Below are 16,429 nucleotides of genomic sequence, written 5' to 3'. Positions count from 1 at the left end.
TCCGGTGCAGCATCCTACCGGTACCGGCAATGGACACCCCCGGGGTGACCCTGAATGACCCCGGTCAACACCGGCGACCGGTGCCACCACCCCTCCGGTGCTGCCTCCGGCCGGTCCCGGCTCCGAACACCCCCGGGGTGACCCTGAATAACCCCAGGGGACACAGGGGCCGGTGCCACCGTGGCACAGCGCCGGTATTAGCCCAGCCTGACCTTGAACGACCCCGGACCGGGGCCAGCATCCTCACGGGGCAGCAGCATCCTCCGGTACCGGCACCGGGCATCCCCGGGGGCGCCCCCGGGTGACCCTGGATGACCCCAGGGACCACCCCTCCGCCGCTGCACCCGGCGCTGGGTCCCGGCCATCACCGGTACCGGTGTCCCCCCGCACCGGGTCGCCCCCCCCCCCCCCCCCCCGTTACCATAGCGACCGCCCCCCCCCCACGTTGCCATGGCGAGGCGCGAGCGGCGGCCGCCGTCGCGCGGCGGGCGCGGGGCTCGGTGGGCGTGTCCTCCGTGGCGGGCGTGCCCGTGATTGGCCGGGGCTGTGCCACGTGACGCGCGGAGGAATGCAAATGAGCTCTGGCGTCGGGGCCGCCGCGCCGCCGCCTGAGGGAGGAGGGAGCGGCCCCGGGACCCCGGCACAACCGGACACCCCCCGCTGCCCGCCGCGACATGGCCGCGCCCGGCGGGGCCCGCTCCGAACGGGCCGCAGGTACCGCGCTCGCCGCCGCTACCGGGCCCCGGCCGCTTTGTCTGGGCCGGGCCGGGGCCCGTGAGGGGGGGGTGTGTGTGTGTGAGTGTGTGTGAGGTGAGGGGGGGGCCGCGCATGCGCCCTGCGCCGTGCCTCAGTTTACCCACCGCGGGCCGGGCCAACACCGGAGCCCCCGTTGTACCCCCATTGTGCCCTCCCTTTATAGCCCCCCCGTTATAGCTCCCACTTACGGCTCTCTTCCCCCCTCATAACCCCCCCTTTGTAGCTCTCACTGTTATAACCCCCTGTTAAGGCCCCCCTGCCCTTTATGGCCTTCCCCCCCTAGTTATTTATAGCCCCCCTCCCCTTTATAGCCTGCCCCCCCCGTCTATTCCCCTTAGTTATAGCCCTCCCTCTGTTATAGAGCTCACCATTACACCCCCTGGTTATAGCCTATTGTAGTTACCCCTCCTATACCCCCTTATTATATTCCTCCCCCATTATACTCCCTGGTTATACCCCCCCATTGTACCCCACTACCCTGCACCCCCTCCCCTTGTTTTGTCCCCCATTCCCATTCCAGCGCTCGCTGTTCCACCTTATTACCCCTGCAGTGCCATTTCCTGCGTGTTCTTTCCCAGCCACCCCCCTCTACAGCGCATCCTGCCCCCCAATGTCCTACCCCCTCTATCACAGCACACACACCTCCCCGTATCCCACACCTTCTATCCCATCCACACCCCTTAATATCTCATCTCCCGCTATCTCATTCTCCCCCCACAGTGTCCCATTCCCCCCATTTTATTCCCTTTCTGCTATCCCTATCCTTTCCTCCACTATCCCATCATGCCCCCGCTATTCCATCCCCCCTCTATCCCATTCCCCAGTAGCCCGTCCTCCTTTTTCCCATTTTCCCCTTCTATCCCAGCCCACCCTCCATCTAAGCACCCCCCCACTATAATTGCCCCCATCCTTTTGCCACCCTCATTATGGGCTCAGCTTGGGAGGGTTCCAGCTCTGTGCCCCCCCCCCCCCAGCAGTACAGGAATTCCTCCTGGTTTTGTTAATTCTGGGGGGTCAGAAGTGGGTTTCCCCCAAAGAGGGTTGCTATGGATGAGGATGGGGGGCTCAGACCCATGACGCGTGAGTGATGGGGGCTCTTCCTGCTGGGATTGGCTCTGGATTGTCGCAGCATGGTTCCCCCATGTCGGTCACTGTGATGGCTCCGTGTCACCCAGTGCCACCAGTGAGGAAATGTGTCCATGGCTTCCCAAATGGAAACGCTTCCCAGACTTCCTCCTGGTCGTGGCGGACACAAGCCAGGGACAGGCCTGAGGCTGGGCCGTGTGCAGGGACATGGAGTGAGGCAGTGGTGGGGACACCACCCTGGGCATGCATTCATCCTACCCCAGGCTTGGGGACAGTGACACCCTCAGAGGACACAGGCCACCAAGGCAGGGACGTCACTGCCATGTGTGGGTGCTGAGCTGGGGCTGGAGGTGGCTGCTATGGGGGCCCTGGCCACCAAACCACCCACCATGGCTGCTGTCCATGGTCTGCAGCACCCTGCACTGCTGGGCCATGGTGGTGACACCCATCCTGGTGGCACCCATGGCCTGGCTGCCTGTCCTGGGTGTCACAGGCAGGTAACAGAGGTTCCTTGGTGAGCGCGGTGGCCATGGGTGGCTGTTGGTGACCATGGAGCCTCATGGCAACTGTGGTGATGGTGGCACTGCCCTCTGTCCCTGTTGTCTTCCCGTCCTTCCACCCCTTCCTTCCATCCATTCATCCCTCTCCTATGTCTGTCTGTCCTTCCTTCCATCTTTCCTCCCCTTTGTCCGTTCCCACTGTCCACCCTTCCTTCCATCCTTGTGTCCCTCTCCTACTTCCATCCAGCCTTCATTACGTCTGTCTGCCCTCCTGTCCTTCCATTGGTCCCTCCTGTCCTTCCATCTGTACTTACTCTGTTCTTCAATACCTTTCCTCCTTTCTTCTGCCCATCCTTTCCTCCGATGGTCCATCCATCCTACACTCTATCCCTGTCCTCCTCTGTGTTTCTCTGTCCTTCCTTCCATTCATCCCTTTCCTACGTCAATCCATCCTTCCTTCTGTCAGAATCCCAGACTGGTTTGGGCTGAAGGGACCTTAAAGCTCCTCCAGTTCCAACCCCTGCCACGGGCAGGGACCCCTTCCACTAGAGCAGCTTGCTCCAAGCCCCTGTGTCCAGCCTGGCCTTGAACACTGCCAGGGATGGGGCAGCCACAGCTTCTCTGGGCACCCTGTGCCAGCGCCTCAGCACCCTCACAGGGAAGAGCTTCTGCTTTATCTCCAACCTGAACGTCCCCTGTTTCAGTTTGAACCCATCACCCCTTGTCCTATCACTACAGTCCCCGATGAAGAGTCCCTCTCCAGCATCCTTGTAGCCCCCTTCAGACACTGGAAGCTGCTCTGAGGTCTCCACGCAGTTTCTCTTCTCCAGGCTGAACAGCCCCAACTTTCTCACCTTATCCACTCCTCCTTCCTTCCCTCCCTCTTTCCGTCCTGCCTTTGGTCTTTGTTCTCTTCCATCCCTTCCCTACTTCCTTCTCTCCTGGCCTCCTTCTGTTCTTCCCTCTTGCCCTTTGTCCATTCCCTTCTTCCTTCTGTCCATCCATCGCCCTCCTCCTCCCATCCTTCCTCTGTCCCTCCTGCAGCCATGCCTTCATCTCCTCCTCTCTCCAGCCAGCCCTTTCCTCCATCCCTCAGCCCCCAGAGCAGGGCTGTAACCCCCAGTGATACCACACCCTGTGTCCCCCACATGCACCACACCACCGTAACTCTGCCCCCATCTCCCCACAGCTCCCGCCTGACCCCCGCAGCCCCACGGCGCCCGGCTCCGCGCCATGGACAACGAGCAGCTCCCGGCAGCTCCGGCCTCCAGCAGCGCCGGCGGCACCGCCACGACACCCAACAGCACCGGCACGGCGCGCCCGGCGGCGCCCCAGATCTCTGTGTACAGCGGCATCCCCGACCGGCAGACGGTGCAGGTGAGGGACGTGGGTCCGGGGTTGGGGTTTTGGGGGTGCAGCCCAGGACCCACATCACCCCCCACTGCAGGTGATCCAGCAGGCGCTGCACCGGCAGCCCAACACGGCGGCGCAGTACCTGCAGCAGATGTACGCGGCGCAGCAGCAGCACCTCATGCTGCAGACGGCAGCGCTGCAGCAGCAGCACCTCACCAGTGCCCAGCTCCAGAGCCTGGCCGCTGTGCAGCAGGTAAGGGTTCACAGCACTGGTGGCACCCATGGGTGCTGCGGGGCAGCAGGAGGGTGACGCTCGGTGCTGTTCACAGGCCAGTCTGGCAGCCAACAGGCAGAGCAGCTCCTCGGGGGGTAACAGCACCCAACCAGCACCGGCGCAGCAGCCCACGGTGAGTGCCCAGTCCTTCCATCCCATCCCCTCCATCCCATCCTGGAGGGTAGAATACTCCGCAGAGGGATCCAGACAGGCTCGAGTGGTGGGATGAGGTTCAACAAGGCTCAGTGCTGGGTCTTGCACTTGGGCCACAACAACCCCCTGCAACGCTCCAGGCTTGGGGAAGAGCAGCTGGAAACTGCTCATGGAAAAGGACCTGGAGGTGCTGATTGATGGAGCTGAACATGAGCAGCTTGTGCCCAGGCAGCCAGGAAGCCACCAGCATCCTGGCCTGGATCAGCAGCAGTGCGGCAGCAGGGCCAGGGCAGGGATTGTGCCCCTGCACTGGGCACTGGTGAGGCTGCACCTCGAATCCTGTGTTCAGCTCTGGGCCCCTCACTACAAGAGAGACATTGAGGTGCTGGAGAGGGGCCAGAGAAGGGCAGCAGAGCTGGTGCAGGGCCTGGAGCACAAGTGTGATGGGGAAGGGCTGAGGGACCTGGGGGGTTCAGTCTGGAGAAGAGAAGGCTCAGGGGGGACCTGATGGCTCCCTACAAGTGCCTGCCAGGAGGATGGAGCCAGGAGGGGCTGGGCTCTGCTCCCAAGGAACAAGGGATGGGACAAGAGGAAACGGCCTCAAGCTGCACCAGGGCAGGTTTAGATGGAGCTGAGGAACAATTCCTGCCCCAGCGGGTGGTCAGGCATTGGAACAGGCTGCCCAGGGCAGGGCTGGAGTCACCGTCCCTGCAAGTGTTCACACACGCTCAGTGCCATGGGGCAGTGGTGGCCTTGGCAGTGCTGGGAATGGTTGGACTGGATGATCCTAAAGGTGTTTTCCAGCCTGGCTCATTCTGTGATTCTATCCCACCTCTCCCCGTACCCCGACACGGCACAACCGGCCCGGTCTCGGTGCAGATGAACCTGTCCCCATCACCAGCACAGCTGCTGACGCGGGCGCAGAGCGTGGCACCGGGTGCAGCGGGCATGGCACAACAGGCTGTGCTGCTGGGCAACGCCGCCTCGCCCGCCCTCACCGCCAGCCAGGCCCAGATGTACCTGCGGGCACAGATGGTAAGGGGGCACTGGGGGTGGCCGGCACCTATTGGGTGTTCTTTCATTTGTATGGGTGCCCATGGTCCCATTGTAGGGTGGGCAGCACAGCTGGAGGATTCTTGACCCTGCAGGGTGGACATCATCCAGCAGTGGGGTGGTCAAGACCATTAGGGTGCCTATCATCTAGTTATGGGGTGCCCAGGACCTATTGAGTATTCATCATCCCACTGTGGGGTGACCAGGACTCATGGGGTCCCCATGGTCCCCTTGCAGAGTGGCTAGTACCCTAGAGGGTCCCTGACCCATTGGGTACCCATGCATGTGGCTTGCGTGGGACGCGTTGTCCCACACCAGGGTGGCCAGGGCTTGTGGGCTGCTTGGGACCCACTGTCCATAGGGACATGGAAGGGAGGAAATGGGACACAAATGGGGTGTCTTCCCTACATTGGGGTCCTGCATGCTCTCTCTCTGCCCCCCAGCTCATCTTCACACCCACGGGCCCCGTCAGCGCCGTCCGGCCCGAGAGCCCCGCTCCAGCCCCACCACCGGCCCCACCGCCCGCCCCACCACCTGCTGCCCCCCAGGTGAGCCCCCCAATCCCCACCCCAGCCCCCCAACAACCCCTGGCCCCCCCTGACCCACTGCTGTTGCAGGTGCACAGCCTGGCCCTGCGCCCTGCCGGCCCCCACCTCCCCGCCCTGGCCATGAAGCCCCCCGGCGGGGCACCCCCCCGTGCTGGTCCCCCACGAGGACCCCCCCCAGACCCTCCAACTGAGCACCTCAAGAAGGCCGAGCCCCCCGACGCCCGTGCCCACCCCATGGCCCGCGCCGCTGCCCCCACTGCTGCCACCGGTAAGTGCTGCGGCCGCGTTCACTCTGAAACCTAATGAGGGGCTGTGTGCCCTGTGTGGGGCGGCATCCCCAAAACCCACTCCAGGGGGGTTTCATCCCCACCTCGGGGGCTCAAAGTCAGGGCAGCCGGGGCTCAACCCTCAGCAGAGCAGCCTGGGTGGGGTGTTCACCCTGAAACCTAATGATGATCTGTACTGGTGTTGCCTATGCGTTGGCTTCCTGCTTGTATTTGGGTGCTCGTAGATCAACCCACCCTCTCTGAGGGTGCCTGCGAGGGTCTTGGCACCCAGAGCACCTACAGGGGTCCCTGGGGTGAGCCTGTGCAGGGGGTTGGAGCAGTGAGGTGTGGGCCTGGGGACCCCGTGGGGTGATGGAGCGTGGGGGTGCTGTGCTGGTGTCGCCCACAAAATCAAGGGGACACAAGGGGGGAAACCTGTTCCTGTTCCTGCAATAGGCACCAGAGTGAATGGATGCCTGACTGAGGAGCAGCCTTATGGTGGGGGGGGATCCTGGGGTTTGGGGTCCTTTGGGGCTGAGGTGCTGGTGCCAAAGGGGGGTCCCTGTCTCCGCAGCCTACGCCCCGCTGCAGCCCCCCCAGTTCGTGCAGCAGCCACCGAAGCCGATGCAGCCGCAGCAGCAGCCGCAGCAGTTTGTGATCCAGCAGCAGCAGCCACTGCCCCCCCGCGGGCAGCCCCCCCCGGCCCCCACTGCTGCCCCCCAACTGCATCCGCTGCCCCCCGCCAGCCCTGGCCCAGCCCCACAGCCCAAGGCCGGGGTCCCCTTGGGGCCGGGGGGTGACGGTAGCGCCCCCAATGGCCACGCAGCCCCCCGCAAGTTCCAGCACGCCTCGGCCGTCATCCTGCAGCTGCAGCCGCCCGGCGCCACGGTGAGGGGCACCCCGGGCCCCCCCCCACGGGGCATGAGCCCCGCACAAGTGTGTGCAACAGTGAGGGGGTGCAGGTGTGCCCGAGCCCCACACGTGTGTGTGTGTATGTGAGCCCGACATGTGTGCGTGCACACAGGCCAGAGCCCTGCATGTGTGTGTGCGTACAAGTGGTCCCTGCACACGTGTGCGTGCATCTGGCGCACATGTGTACACACATGTACCTGATCTGTGCAGATGTGTATAGTCTGTGCACACCTGTGTGCACATGTGTGTTATCCATGCGCATCTGTGTCCATGTGTGCTTGATCCATGGGTCACTGGTCCATGCGTATGCATGTGCAATATGTACCTGGTCCATGCACGTTGTGTGTGAGCCCACTGGCCTGACCTATGCACATACATGTGCACATGTACTCCTGATCTCTGCATGCGTGTGCATGTGTGCTTAATCCAGGTGTACCAGATCCATGCACACGTGTGTGAAGGTTTGCCTCACCACTGCATGTGTGTGCCTGGGCCGTGCACACCCATGTGCAGACGTGTCCTTGCACATGTGCATGCATGGGGGCTGTGCACGTGGAGGGGGTGGTGGTGTGCATGCACCCGCTCTCTGCATGAGCCGTGTGTGGTGGATCCTTGCACGCATGTGTGCATGTGTCAGCTGGGTCCATGCACACACACGTGTGTCTGTGTGCACGATACACGTGTGTCCGTGGGCGTGAGCCATGTACCTGTGTGTGCGCACTTGTGACTGACCCACCGTGTAAGTGTGAGCACGCGTGTGCCAGGTCACACACATGCTAGCACGCACATTAACATGTGTGTGGACATGTGTGTGGATGTGTGTGCGTGCGCACACCTGCCTGCTTGCCCCACACGCGTGTGCAGACCCCCCCTGACCGCACACCCGTGTGTGTGTCTGTGTGTGTGTGTGTGTGTGTGTGTGTCCATGTCCCCCGTCCCCGCAGCCCCCACCCGCCGTCCCCGAGGGCTCCCGCCGGGACCCACCGCCGGCCCCGAGCAGCGCCGCCAGCCCCCCCGCCGCCCCTCCGGGCCCCCCCGACGGCGAGCGGCCCCCGGCGCACGGTAAGACCCAGGGGTGGCGCTGCCCCCCCCCCCCCCCAAATCACCCCCGTGTCTTCCCCCCCGCACCCGGTACCGGCGACGAGGAAGGGGGCACCGGAGCTGTAGCCACGCCTCCATTTAAGCCACGCCTCCCCGCCCCCGAAGCCACGCCCCCCACCGGCGGCGTGGGCGCGCGCGCGCGGCGGCAGCCAATAGAAGCTCGCAGGGGGCGTGCCCTGCGCCAGGCCCCGCCCTTCCCCGCGCAGCAGCCTCCTCCGCCGCCGCCCCGGCCCGGCCCCGCCGCTGCCGCCGCCTTTGTCCGCGCTGCGCCGCCGCCGCCGCCCGCCCTGCGCCGCCTTTGTCCGCGCCATGGGGCCGCCGAGCCGCTGAGCGCCGCCGGTGAGTGCGGCCCGGCCCCGGCCCCGCCTCGGTGCGCCTCGGCCTGGCCCGGCCCGACTCGGCCCGGCGGGGCGGCGGCGGTAGCGGGCGGGCGCTGACCTCACTTCCGCATCCGCCCCCCCCCCCTCCGCCGCCGTCGCCGCCACCCCCCCCGCTGCCGGTCCCGGTTTCGCAGCCCCGGCCTGGGCGCAGGTAGGGGCCGGGGGGAGCGGGAGCCGCCGCCGGACAAAGGTGCCGCGGCCTAGCGGGGCCTAGCGAGGCCTACCGGGGCCGCAGCGGGGGGGGAACGGGGCCCTACCGGGGTGTAACGGGTCTCACTGGGGCGGAGAGAGCCTTATGGGGACACACCGGGCCTTACATGGGGACCCCGGGTCGTACCGGGGTGGTTCTGGGGCCGCTCTGGGTCCCACCGGGGCTCTCCGGTGTGTACCGGGCTGTTCGTGGCTCTCTCTGCCCTACCGAGGGGGGTTCGGATGTCGCCTCCCCCCCACACTTCCTTCTACCGCAGCGCCCTGGGGCTGTACCCGGTGCTCCGGGGCCCGCACGGGAGCGGCAGCAGCTGCTCCGCCGCCCCCCGCCGCCCAGCTGTATGGTAATGCCGGCGTCAGCGCCGGCGTCACCGCGTCCCCCGTAACCACCGTGTGTGTGTATGTGTGTGTGTGCCCCCCCCTTCCCCCGGCAGAGCCGCCCGCAGAGCGCCTTCATGCCCAGCCGCCGGCCCTCGCCAGCGTTCCCGGCATGACCTCGGGCACCGGCAGCTCTGCCTCCACCGTCGCCGGCGCTGCCCCCCATAATGGTGAGAACAAACCGCCTCAGGCCATCGTGAAACCGCAGATCCTCACCCACGTTATCGAGGGCTTCGTCATCCAGGAAGGGGCAGAACCGTTCCCGGTAACGTTATTTCCTCGTGGATCCTTGGTTTCTTCTTCCCCTCCTGGCTCCGTTGAGCCTGGATTGTGTGTGTGTGTGTGTGTGTGGCTTGGGGGGGGGGGGTTTAGGGGGCACCCATTGGTGTTGTCCCGCCGCAGGTGGGACGCTCCTCGTTGCTGGTGGGGAACCTGAAGAAGAAGTATGCGCAGGAGCTGCTGGCTGAGAAGCTCCCGCCGCAAGACAACACCACCACCACCGACTCCGAGATGGAGGAGCCCTATCTCCAAGGTAGCGCCCGGCCCCCCGAGCCGAGGGGGTGCTCTTGGGCTTGGGGTGTCCTTAAGGCTGAGCTGGTTGCGTTTCTCTCTCTGGGTGTCCCTCCGCGCCCCCCAGAATCCAAAGAGGAGGGGAACCCCCCCAAACTGAAGTGTGAGCTCTGCGGCCGCGTCGACTTCGCCTACAAGTTCAAGCGCTCCAAGCGCTTCTGCTCCATGGCTTGTGCCAAGAGGTGCGAAAACACCCCCGAAAGCCTAACCAGCGCACCCCATAGCGCAGCGGGACCCTGACCCCCCTCTCTGTGTGTGTCCCCACCCCACAGGTACAACGTGGGCTGCACGAAGCGGGTGGGTTTGTTCCACCCCGACCGCAGCAAGCTGCAGAAACCCGGCGGCCCCCCCCACGGCCGGCGCCGCGCCTGCAAGGGGACGCTGCCCGCGCTCAGCAAAGACACCAAGAAGCAGGTGAGGGTGGGATTCACCCCTTGGAACACGAGGGGGGGGGGGAATGCACCCACATGAGGCCGGCGCTGCTCCGTCCCTGCAGCCGCCGGTGTCTCTGCCGCCGGGTTCGGTGCCTCTTTCCGTGACGGCGTCGTTGCAGCTCAACCACAGCCAGGAGGACTCGAGCCGCTGCTCCGATAACTCCAGCTACGAGGAGCCGCTGTCGCCCATCTCCGCCAGCTCCTCCACCTCCCGCCGGCGCCAGGGCGAGCGCGACCTGGAGCTACGGGACATGGAGCTCCCCGACGTGCACGTCCGAGACCTGCCCGGCATCGGCCACCGCTTCCTGCCCAGCGAGCCCAGCAAGTGGAACGTGGAGGATGTCTACGAGTTCATCCGCTCGCTGCCCGGTGCGGAGCGGGGATGGGCACCCCGAAACTGTGGGGTGGTGGGGTTTAGGGGGGGGTGGTCTTGAGCAAGAGGGTGGTGGGCACCCCAAACCCATGGTGTGAGAGGTGGGTTTGGGGTGAGGAGTAGAGAGGGATGTCCCCGTAAGCATGGAGTGAGGGGTGGGTTTGGGGTGATGAGCAGAGAGGGGTAACCCCATAACCATGGTGTGAGGGGAGGGTTTGGGGTGAGGAGCAGAGAGGGGTAGCCCCATAAGCATGGAGTATGGGGTGGGTTTGGGGTGAGGAGCAGAGAGGGTTAACCCCATAAGCATGGAGTTGAGGGTTGGGTTTGGGGTGAGGCGCAGAGGGGGGTAACCCCATAAGCATGGAGTTGAGGGGTGGGTTTTGGGGTGAGGAGCAGAGAGGGGTAACCCCATAACCATGGTGTGAGGGGTGGGTTTGGGTTGAGGAACAGACAGGGTTAACCCCATAAGCATGGAGTTGAGGGGTGGGTTTGGGGTGAGGAGCAGAGAGGGATAACTCCATAACCATGGAGTGAGGGGTGGGTTTGGGGTGAGGAGCAGAGAGGGATAACCCCATAAGCATGAAGTGAGGGATGGGTTTGGGGTGAGGAGCAGAGAGGGGTAACCCCATAAGCATGGAGTTGAGGGGTGGGTTTTGGGGTGAGGAGCAGAGAGGGATAACTCCATAACCATGGAGTGAGGGGTGGGTTTGGGGTGAGGAGCAGAGAGGGGTAACCCCATAAGCATGGAGTGAGGGGTGGGTTTGGGGTGTTTCTGAGCAAAGGATGAGCAGCAGCAAAGGGGGTTACCCCCTAACCACGGGGTGGATGGTTTGGGGTGGTTTCTGAGCCCGTGGGTGAGGAGCAGGCATAGGGCAAGGGGGGAAGCGGATTTTGGGGTGTTCCTGAGGGACATCTGCATAAGGGTGGTGGTGGGGTGGTTTTGGGATGTTTCTGTGAGGGGCACCCCAGAATCATAGGGGTGAGTGGAGGGAGAAGAGCAATAAGAGCGTCCCAGTACCCTGGTGTGGGAGATGGGTTTTGGGGTGTCTGTGAGCCCAGGGGTGTCTCAAGTGAGGGGCACCCCACACCCATGGGGTGCAGGCTGGTTTTGGGGTGTCTGACCCTGTTTTGGAGTATTTTTCAGCCTGTTTTGGGGTATATCTGAGCCCATTTTAGGGTCTCTGACCCCGTTTTGGGGTCTATGAGGTTGTTTTGGGGTATCTCTGACCCCATTTTGGGGATATCTCTGATCCTGTTTTGGGGTCTCTGACCCCGTTTGGGGTATCTCTGAGCCCATTTTGCAGTATCTCTGCTCCCATTTTGGGGGTGTCTGATCCCATTTTGGGGTATCTCACCCCATTTTGGGGGTGTCTCTGATCTCATTTTCAGATATCTCTGATCCCATTTTGGGTTTCTCTGAGCCTGTTTTAGGGTATCTCTGAGCCTGTTTTGGGGTCTCTGACCCTGTATTCAGGTGTCTCTGACCCTGTTTTGGGGTATCTCTGAGGCCGTTTCGGGGTCTTTGACCCTGTTTTAGGGTATCTCTGAGCACATTTTGGGGTCTCTGTCCCTGTTTTGGGGTATCTCTGACCCCATTTTGGGGTCTCTCCCTGTTTTGGGGTATCTCTGAGCACATTTTGGGCTCTCTGTCCCTGTTTTGGGGTATCTCTGACCCCATTTTGGGGTCTCTGTCCCTATTTTGGGGTATCTCTGACCCCATTTTGGGGTCTCTGTCCCTGTTTTGGGGTATCTCTGAGCATGTTTTGGGGTATCTCTGAGCACATTTTTGGGTCTTTGACCCTGTTTTGGGGTATCTCTGACCCCATTTTGGGGTCTCTCCCTGTTTTGGGGTATCTCTGAGCACATTTTGGGGTCTCTGTCCCTGTTTTGGGGTATCTCTGAGCACATTTTGGGGTCTCTGTCCCTGTTTTGGGGTATCTCTGAGCACATTTTGGGGTCTCTGTCCCTGTTTTGGGGTATCTCTGAGCACATTTTGGGGTCTCTGTCCCTGTTTTGGGGTATCTCTGAGCACATTTTGGGGTCTCTGTCCCTGTTTTGGGGTATCTCTGAGCACATTTTGGGGTCTTTGACCCTGTTTTGGGGTATCTCTGAGCACATTTTGGGCTCTCTGTCCCTGTTTTGGGGTATCTCTGACCCCATTTTGGGGGTGTCTCTGATCTCATTTTCGGATATCTCTGAGCCTGTTTTAGGGTATCTCTGAGCCTGTTTTGGGGTCTCTGACCCTGTATTCAGGTGTCTCTGACCCTGTTTTGGGGTATCTCTGAGGCCGTTTCGGGGTCTTTGACCCTGTTTTAGGGTATCTCTGAGCACATTTTGGGGTCTCTGTCCCTGTTTTGGGGTATCTCTGACCCCATTTTGGGGTCTCTCCCTGTTTTGGGGTATCTCTGAGCACATTTTGGGGTCTCTGTCCCTGTTTTGGGGTATCTCTGAGCACATTTTGGGGTCTTTGACCCTGTTTTGGGGTGTCTCTGAGCACATTTTTGGGTCTTTGACCCTGTTTTGGGGTATCTCTGAGGCCGTTTTGGGGTCTTTGACCCTGTTTTGGGGTATCTCTGACCCCATTTTGGGGTCTCTGTCCCTGTTTTGGGGTATCTCTGACCCCATTTTGGGGTCTCTGTCCCTGTTTTGGGGTATCTCTGAGCACATTTTGGGGTCTCTGTCCCTTTTTTGGGGTATCTCTGAGCACATTTTGGGCTCTCTGTCCCTGTTTTGGGGTATCTCTGACCCCATTTTGGGCTCTCTGTCCCTGTTTTGGGGTATCTCTGAGCACATTTTGGGGTCTCTGTCTCTGTTTTGGGGTATCTCTGACCCCATTTTGGGGTCTCTGTCCCTGTTTTGGGGTATCTCTGAGCACATTTTGGGGTCTCTGTCCCTGTTTTGGGGTATCTCTGACCCCATTTTGGGGTCTCTCCCTGTTTTGGGGTATCTCTGAGCACATTTTGGGCTCTCTGTCCCTGTTTTGGGGTATCTCTGACCCCATTTTGGGGTCTCTGTCCCTATTTTGGGGTATCTCTGACCCCATTTTGGGGTCTCTGTCCCTGTTTTGGGGTATCTCTGAGCATGTTTTGGGGTATCTCTGAGCACATTTTTGGGTCTTTGACCCTGTTTTGGGGTATCTCTGAGCACATTTTGGGGTCTCTGTCCCTGTTTTGGGGTATCTCTGAGCACATTTTGGGGTCTCTGTCCCTGTTTTGGGGTATCTCTGAGCACATTTTGGGGTCTCTGTCCCTGTTTTGGGGTATCTCTGAGCACATTTTGGGCTCTCTGTCCCTGTTTTGGGGTATCTCTGACCCCATTTTGGGGTCTCTGTCCCTGTTTTGGGGTATCTCTGAGCACATTTTGGGGTTTCTGTCCCTGTTTTGGGGTATCTCTGAGCACATTTTTGGGTCTTTGACCCTGTTTTGGGGTATCTCTGAGCACATTTTGGGCTCTCTGTCCCTGTTTTGGGGTATCTTTTGGGGTGTCTCTGATCTCATTTTCGGATATCTCTGAGCCTGTTTTGGGGTATCTCTGAGGCCGTTTCGGGGTCTCTGAGGCCGTTTCGGGGTCTTTGACCCTGTTTTAGGGTATCTCTGAGCACATTTTGGGGTCTCTGTCTCTGTTTTGGGGTATCTCTGAGCACATTTTGGGGTCTCTGTCCCTGTTTTGGGGTATCTCTGACCCCATTTTGGGGTCTCTCCCTGTTTTGGGGTATCTCTGAGCACATTTTGGGGTCTCTGTCCCTGTTTTGGGGTATCTCTGAGCACATTTTGGGCTCTCTGTCCCTGTTTTGGGGTATCTCTGAGCACATTTTGGGGTCTTTGACCCTGTTTTGGGGTATCTCTGAGCACATTTTAGGGTCTCTGTCCCTGTTTTGGGGTATCTCTGACCCCATTTTGGGGTCTCTGTCTCTGTTTTGGGGTATCTCTGAGCACATTTTGCGGTCTCTGTCCCTGTTTTGGGGTATCTCTGAGCACATTTTTGGGTCTTTGACCCTGTTTTGGGGTATCTCTGAGCACATTTTGGGGTCTCTGTCCCTGTTTTGGGGTATCTCTGAGCACATTTTGGGGTCTCTGTCTCTGTTTTGGGGTATCTCTGAGCACATTTTTGGGTCTCTGTCCCTGTTTTGGGGTATCTCTGAGCACATTTTGGGCTCTCTGTCCCTGTTTTGGGGTATCTCTGACCCCATTTTGGGGTCTCTCCCTGTTTTGGGGTATCTCTGACCCCATTTTGGGCTCTCTGTCCCTGTTTTGGGGTATCTCTGAGCACATTTTGGGCTCTCTCTCCCTGTTTTGGAGTATCTCTGACCCCGTTTTGGGGGTGTCTCTCCCCCCCCCCCCGCAGGCTGCCAGGAGATCGCGGAGGAGTTCCGGGCGCAGGAGATCGACGGGCAGGCGCTGCTGCTGCTCAAGGAGGATCACCTCATGAGCACCATGAACATCAAACTGGGGCCGGCCCTCAAGATCTACGCCCGCATCAGCATGCTCAAGGACTCCTAGAGCCGGTGGGGTGGGGGGGTGGGGGGCACCCCCTCTCACACCCCCCCCACATCCCATCACACACCCCCCCCAAACCCCTGCCTGGCTTCAAAGGGGGGGGGGGGCCAGGGGGTGGTGGTTGGGGGGGTCACTGCTGAGCACAACCCAACCCCAGGTGCCCCTGGGGTGTGTAAATAACCCGTAGCTATAGCCCCCCCCCATACCCCGGCAGGGAGGGGGGGTCCCCACAACCCCCCCCGTCTTCCCCCCCCCCCCCATTTCCCCCCCCCACAGCGGCAGGGCGAAGCAGGACGGTTGCCTTAACGTGGGCCCCCTCCCCCAGCTGGGATTTGGGCTCCTGGTCATGGGGGGGGCATGGATTTTGGGGCTCCCCCCCCTCCCCGAGGGGGGAGGGGATGTGAAGGGGGGCTGGGGGGTGGGGGTCACAATGGAGGCGTCACCCCCCTGCTATGGGGCTGTGTTGGGGGCACCTCATGATGGGAGGGGGGGGTAGGCCCCTCCCCCCCAGGTCAGGGCACCCCCAGCCCCTCCCCCCTCCCCCCCCCCCCCGGGGCTTTTTAAGAAAAGCAAAAAAAAAAAAAAAAAATAAAATTAAGGAAAATCCCCCCCGGCCCCTCCCCTCCCCCCCTTTTTTTTTTCCCTTTTTTTTTTTGTTTTTAATAAACACAGAAAAAAAAAACACATTTAAAAGGGAGCAATGCGGGGGGACCCCCACCCCCCCCCCCCCCCCCGCCTGCCACCAGGGGGGTACCCTGGCTGCCCCCCAAGTTGGAGGGGGGGGGGCTGAGGGTTGTGTGTGTGGTCCCTCTCCCCCACCATGAGTCCCAATGGGAGATGGGGGGTAAAGGGGGGACGGGATGGGACAGGAGGGGACATCTCGGGGGGTGACATGGACCTGGCGCTGGGCCCCATGGGGGGGCCATGGTGCGGTGCCTCATCCTTGAAGCTGGTACCCATAGGGGTGGGTGTCCCCGGGGGGGGGGGTACCCGCTGTGAGCTAGGTCCCCTGATGCACTGGCCATTGGGGGGTCCCTGAGGGTGGTGCCTCTGATGGTGACAGGTCCAGAGGTGCTGTCCCCCATTGCTGGTGGCTACAGGGCTACTGTGTCCCCATTGCTGGTGGCCACCATGGTGCCATGTCCCCGTTGCTGGTGGCCACCACGGTGCCATGTCCCCATTGCTGTTGGCCACCACAGTGCCATGTCCCCATTGCTGGTGGCCACAGGGCAGCCGTGTCCCCATTGCTGGTGGCCACCATGATGCCATGTCCCCATTGCTGGTCGCCACCACGGTGCCATGTCCCCATTGCTGGTGGCCACCACAGTGCCATGTCCCCATTGCTGGTGGCCACCACGGTGCCATGTCCCCATTGCTGGTCGCCACCATGATGCCATGTCCCCATTGCTGTTGGCCACCACGGTGCCATGTCCCCATTGCTGGTGGCCACCACGGTGCCGTGTCCCCATTGCTGATGCCCACAGGGCTACTGTGTCCCCATTGCTGGTGGCCACCATGATGCCGTGTCCCCATTGCTGGTGGCCACCATGATGCCATGTCCCCATTGCTGGTGGCCACCATGGGGCAGT

General features: G+C 61.7%; 1 protein-coding gene across 4 annotated transcripts; it reads left to right on the top strand.

The window, feature by feature from the left end:
* Positions 1–560: 560 nt before the first annotated feature.
* On the top strand, positions 561–14,848 carry PHC2 (polyhomeotic homolog 2). Of its 4 annotated transcripts, none has more exons than XM_062634613.1 (15): positions 561–714; positions 3,532–3,719; positions 3,790–3,948; positions 4,025–4,102; positions 5,002–5,157; positions 5,619–5,723; positions 5,793–5,991; positions 6,564–6,877; positions 7,846–7,963; positions 9,024–9,232; positions 9,370–9,499; positions 9,605–9,719; positions 9,810–9,951; positions 10,091–10,340; positions 14,689–14,848. In XM_062634613.1, exons 2-15 carry the CDS (start codon positions 3,576–3,578, stop codon positions 14,841–14,843), a joined length of 2,274 nt encoding a protein of 757 aa, XP_062490597.1. In that variant the 5' UTR covers positions 561–714; positions 3,532–3,575; the 3' UTR covers positions 14,844–14,848. The 4 variants fall into 4 exon arrangements, with proteins under 4 accessions (XP_062490597.1, XP_062490595.1, XP_062490598.1 ...); XM_062634611.1 differs by having other exon boundaries at positions 10,034–10,340; XM_062634614.1 differs by lacking the exons at positions 561–714; positions 3,532–3,719; positions 3,790–3,948; ... (4 more) ...; positions 6,564–6,877; positions 7,846–7,963 and adding an exon at positions 8,196–8,341 and having other exon boundaries at positions 10,034–10,340.
* The last annotated feature ends 1,581 nt before the right edge of the window (positions 14,849–16,429 follow it).

The sequence above is a fragment of the Pezoporus occidentalis genome, unplaced genomic scaffold (genome assembly GCF_034315485.1).
Source record: "Pezoporus occidentalis ecotype Australia unplaced genomic scaffold, CSIRO_AGI_Poc_V1 ctg430, whole genome shotgun sequence".
Taxonomy (NCBI): domain Eukaryota; kingdom Metazoa; phylum Chordata; class Aves; order Psittaciformes; family Psittacidae; genus Pezoporus; species Pezoporus occidentalis.
Note: the sequence above shows the minus strand (reverse complement) of the source record. Positions and strands in the feature narration are given on the sequence as shown.

Bases quoted from the DNA above. Each gene is read 5' to 3' on its own strand.
- PHC2 (XM_062634611.1), top strand. From the start codon at position 3,576: ATGGACAACGAGCAGCTCCCGGCAGCTCCGGCCTCCAGCAGCGCCGGC. The intron at 5,158-5,618 runs GTAAGGGGGCAC...TCTGCCCCCCAG, and splicing joins TGTACCTGCGGGCACAGATG to CTCATCTTCACACCCACGGG. The intron at 9,500-9,604 runs GTAGCGCCCGGC...CGCGCCCCCCAG, and splicing joins GGAGGAGCCCTATCTCCAAG to AATCCAAAGAGGAGGGGAAC.